The sequence below is a fragment of the Belonocnema kinseyi genome, chromosome 1 (assembly GCF_010883055.1).
Source record: "Belonocnema kinseyi isolate 2016_QV_RU_SX_M_011 chromosome 1, B_treatae_v1, whole genome shotgun sequence".
NCBI classification, from domain to species: domain Eukaryota; kingdom Metazoa; phylum Arthropoda; class Insecta; order Hymenoptera; family Cynipidae; genus Belonocnema; species Belonocnema kinseyi.
Genome location: NC_046657.1, coordinates 93,552,629 through 93,557,967, shown reverse-complemented (window position 1 = coordinate 93,557,967; position 5,339 = coordinate 93,552,629). Strand labels below are relative to the sequence as shown.

The 5,339-nt window shown below is 31.6% G+C and overlaps 1 protein-coding gene across 2 annotated transcripts in view; it reads right to left on the bottom strand.

Annotated features, from left to right (window-relative positions):
• The window catches only part of LOC117167690, a 377,025-nt gene that overhangs the window by 28,974 nt on the left and 342,712 nt on the right, over positions 1–5,339 (bottom strand). For both annotated transcript variants that reach the window (XM_033353991.1, XM_033353192.1), the window contains one exon: positions 4,135–4,230. In XM_033353991.1, coding sequence (XP_033209882.1) covers positions 4,135–4,230 — 96 coding nt within the window. The remainder of the gene's footprint in view (positions 1–4,134; positions 4,231–5,339) is intronic.

The window sequence follows — 5,339 nt, the reverse complement described above, 5'->3', positions numbered from 1 at the left end:
ATTCTGGATCAATCTGAAAAATCTCTATCCCATCCACACACTACTCCTTTCCCCTGCCGAGTGAGCCACGCCTACCCCGAAAGGGAAATGGCTTAATGGTGTTTATGTTCATAAGGACGGCAAAGAAAATACATTGTTTATGCCGTAAATGTTTTATATGCTTATATGTTTGGATTAAGCGTACTCAAAAACCCCTTAAGTAAACCCAAAATTAGTTAATAACGCGAAAATTTGTTTAAACAAATTGTTTAAACAAATTAATTTTGCAAAAGTAATGGCAAATTTGAAATCAGCGATGACTCAAACCCTTAAAACTATATCTGGTTTATATAGTTTGGACTCAAAAATTTTATGGTACATACAAATCAAAAAATGTATTTTTCCGCTGCCATTTCAAATCCGCTATTTTGAAATTTAGCATTTTAGCAGTTTATTTATTCCCAGAAACACCGAAAATAACAAATTGAATAATAGTCTCAGGTTAATCATTGTTTTTTTCACCCTAAAAATGGTATACCTGGAGAGCATGTAAAAAAACTACGTTTTTTGAGATACAGTCAAACACTTCAATAGCCCTCCCTTTTATAGACATTCCGAGAATTGAAGCCGCGCCGTAGATAGGTATAACAAGAACTGCGCAGGTGCCGCGGGGACTGCGGTGGTCACTCAGGCCAGCAGTCAAGCGTGAATAAACAAAAGCGGAGCGGGCTACAATGAGTTAATTCACGCTCAAGGTCAGCCCCAAAATCGGCGGTGTAAAAGAGTTTCACTGTACTTTGGTCCGACATTTAAAAAAAAAGTAATTCTGAAAAAATTTGAGATCAAAGTACACATTTTAAAGATAACCAGCGCCAAATTTGGTGAAAATAAAAATACCCGTTTACGAGATATTTATGTGGCCCGATCACACACACACACACACACACACACACACACACACACACACACACACACACACACACACACACACACACACACACACACACACACACACACACACACACACACACACACACACAATTTTTTGGTGAAAACATGGCTGATGCAGATCGGTCAAATTAATTACTTAAAAAAATTCTCAAAAAATCCAAACCTTTTTTTATACTTGTTATTTTGGTCATATAATTTTTCCTGAATTTTTTGGTAAATTATCTTATTAATCTCCATAACATATATTTTATTCATAAAAATCCAAATTCAATTCGTTATCTTTGGTAATTTTCCTGAAAAAATAACTATCGATTGTTTCAATGATGAAATTTAAAAATCCGTATGACCTTCTTGCTATTCAAGTCTTCAAAAATGTTGTATCTAAAACAATTTTTAATAAAATTTTCTTACATAACAAAATTCCACACAGAGTTTTTTCATTAAAGCACTCACGAAAAAAAATGTCTTTCCTGATATTTTCTAACAAATTTCTAGAATCATAAGTATATTAAAGTCTCATTCTTTTTTTCATAAGATTTACTAATGATGTTGTTGAAATTTGTTTCGAATGGAGTTTTGAACAAATATTTCGAAAAAATGTTGTCAATGATTACAACTTTGGTTACAAAATCAGTTATTTCTCAAAACAGAGTTTACTCAAGGAAGAAAGTATATGCAGACGAAGTCTATGAAGAGACGAATGTAGTGCATAAATCCTCTTTGTATGGAAATCTTTGACAGAATAAATAAATAATAAGCGCACCTATGCTGGAGTTCACTATAAATACCGATGCGGAACATAAAGGAACCATTTCTCTTGTGGGAATCTCCCTCCTGAATATTTAACACGACGAATCGCTTCCGACCTGGACCTGCTCAACTATTCGAACTCCCTCATGACATAAGGTGTCCCACACAAATCGAGATCGAGAGCCGTTCTTTCAAAACATTTCACATTTCACGAGAGCAAACTTCCTCTCATTTCTACGTTGTATGCATTTTTCTATTTATATAATTATTTATTACATATATGATAAACTATTCCATAACTTTCGATTCAATTCAATCCAAAGAACAAAACAAAAACATTTTGACTTCAATGAAATTTCGTAGTCTAGGATCCCAGACGATACATCAAATGGATTGGGAATGTTTCCTTCTAATGAATATTCAATTGATTTGAGCAATATTATTCTTTGATTCTAAACCGTCTATAAACATAAATTCCTTTACTTTGCATTTCTTTGGATTTCTTCTAAAACGATTTATTTCGACGCAACAATTAAAGAAAGGAAGAAGGAAGAGGCAGGATGCACAAATATCAAAAATTATGTTTCTTTTTGTACTTTGCAACTTAAGTAATTAAATTGAACACAAGAAATTTTAAATCGTTTAAATAAATACGATCTCTGGAACTACGATGCAAAAAACTTCACGTAAAAAGTTATCAGTAGAATTTTTTTATGAGAGCTAGAAAACAAACATGCGTGTTACGCTTGCGATTCTTTTTTTTTGCCTCGCGCAATTTTTAAATAAGAAAATAAAATTATTATAATATGCATATTCTAAAATAACAGAAAAGCAACCTTTCTTATTTAGTTATTTCCCAACTTATTTTCACACGAAGCGCCGCATCGAGTTGAAAATTTAGGATAATAAATAAAAAGCACTAAGAAAGATGGGTCTGGTCCTAAATTTTAATAATTATAAAAAAAAGCAACAAAAAATTATTTACAACATTCATAATTATAAAAATTTAGGATCAGACCCACCATTCTTAATGCTTCTTGTTTAGTACCCCAAATTTTCAACTTGAGGCGGCGTTTCGTGTAAATATAAGTTGGGAAATAAAAAAAGTGGCGTTAAGGCTGCCTGCGTGACCCACTCATCATATGGCCAGAACTTCAGCATTAATGTCAAACCGTGGAATTTGAACCTGAAATGTTCAAAAATTTTCTATCTTCTTTGAAATTCAATGAAACATCTTAAGATAACCTTAAACTGTTGATGCTTTGAATTTGAATTTTAACATGCGCGCTCAAACGTCATGCAACGTTCATTGGCTGCCCCTGCCTTGTATTAATGCGCGCGTTTAAAGCAAGTTTTTCAACTGCGCATTTAGTGAAAATCGCTGGTTTATTTGAAATCAATTAATACTATCGATAATAATACAGATAAATATTTCAAACAAATTGTCAGTTTTAAAAAATTAACCTAAGAAATAGTTTATTTCTTTAAATAATTTATTATCAATGTAATATTACAAGTTTATACTTTGTAATTTTAAAGATACTTGTGCTTTTCGGTACATGTGCAGTTGAAAAAGTCGCAGTTCGTTAACATCACTGCATGCATGTCAGTATTTTAAAACTGTTTTTGTTGACTTACGGTGTGACAAATATTACATTTCCTTCAAATATTACAATTTTCCAACTAAAAAAATATAATAGAATAAAAAAGTGTCTCAAATATTTCGCGGAATAGTGAGTATTGCAGCATGACGTTACGGTCATGCTAGGATAGGAAGGTTAGCATAGTAATTGACATGGGAATGCATACGCCTTTTTGGAGAAAATATTAATATTCTGTTTCATCCTTCTGCCAGTTGAAGGCCTTTCATTCCTCAATCGACAAAAGAATGGAACATGACTGAGAAAATACAGGGACCGCGATGGGAGGTAACGGAACTGCGAAATGTGAATTAGCCGAGTATGAAGGACTTGAAATAGATGCGACTTGAAATAGGTGCGGCTGGAAATAGGCGGGATTTCACTGTATTTAAATTTGAATTCTTAAAAAGATTGCTTTGAGTTTCCAGACCTTTCATGTTTGTAAAAATTTTCTATAAATTAAGTGCAATATATGTCAAAAAATTATTGTTGTTTTAAGAAACATTAAAATAAAAATCATGATTGCTGCAATATTTGTTATTATGGTGTAAAGTGAATGACAAGATAGCCAATCGATTTTGTGATTTTAAATTAGTTTATTTCTTTTTCCATTTAAAATGATATAGCATTGAGTTTTTTTTGAAAGTCGCGTCATTCGAGGATCGTAAATATTTTTGTTTCTCTTCAGAATGCCTAAGCATCTGCTAGGTTCAGAGTTTAGGAAGCAAATCGTGGACAGCAGGTCGAGAATGATTCTATTTATATTCTAAAATGTACCACTCTCTGTATACCACTTATGCTAATTAATACTCACTGAATAGCTTCCATACTCTGACGACGTCCAAGTTGAAGTGTTGAAGTAACCCGTACCAATGGAAGAGGTGCACGCATAACACTGGCAATGAACGACCTGCAAATTAAATGAGCGTTAAAGTATTATGGATATAAAAGGAAAAGGAAAAAGAGCTCAGTAATAAAAACAGGCCGAGAGAAAAAAAATGCACCAAAAAGAAAAGTAATTGTTGAAAGAAAGGGAACAAAAATTGTTTTTCAAAAATATCTTTCACCTATAAGTCTGCTATTTTGGAATTTCCATTAGGCTATAATATTGTTTTTTATTCTAATTAGGTTTTAATCTTATTTTTTTATTTTGTATTTATTGTTAGACGAAACTGGACATTTTGGAATCTTAGCGCCAAGAATCTTTAGATAAGGCATTTCGATCAAATTTAAAATAAAATAAATCCAACATTATAAAACATTTCTTTGTCAAATTCTAAACTACTAAATTTCAAATTTGTTCAAATTAAACAACTCTTTCGGCTATGAATTTTGTTAACATTTAATTAATAACTTAGGTAACTGACTGTTTCACAGTTTAAAAATGTTCAACGTAAATTGCTAAAAAAAGTAGAATCCTATCTGCTTGAATTTAATTTTAATTGAGTTTTTTTATTTTATCATGTAAGTGCTTAAATTGCTTTTTAATAATTTCAATTGAGCGTGCGACCATTTTGATGCGAGAATGGAAAATTTAACCAAATTTAACAGATCTTTTATTCGAACATTGAATAATTTTTTGTCTGAAAGTTTCCGAACTCATAGGCTTGATAATGTTTAATTTTCAATAGGTTAAATAATCACCAGCAGTTTAAATCTAAATCTGAATAAAAAGAGTTCACGCGAATTAAAAAGAATACAAGGCATTTTAAAGAATTTCGAAGAATTCAAAACAATAAACAAATAGAAAGAACAGGGCCAAAGAATTTCTAAAAATTTTTACTACCTTTTTTTAGAAAAGCATATTATTTAAAAAATCGGCTTTTTACAGTACATTTTCTCATTTACATAATTCAAAGTTGATGCAATAATATAAAATATTATTTCGATACCTGCATGTTAAATACTGTGTCAGACACTGTGTAATTGTGGGTCCGGATGCAATAAGGGCACATAAAATTTTTTCGTGCGAAAACGAAGTCCCCTGGAGGCTTTAGAAAAAATTTTCGAATTTTAATT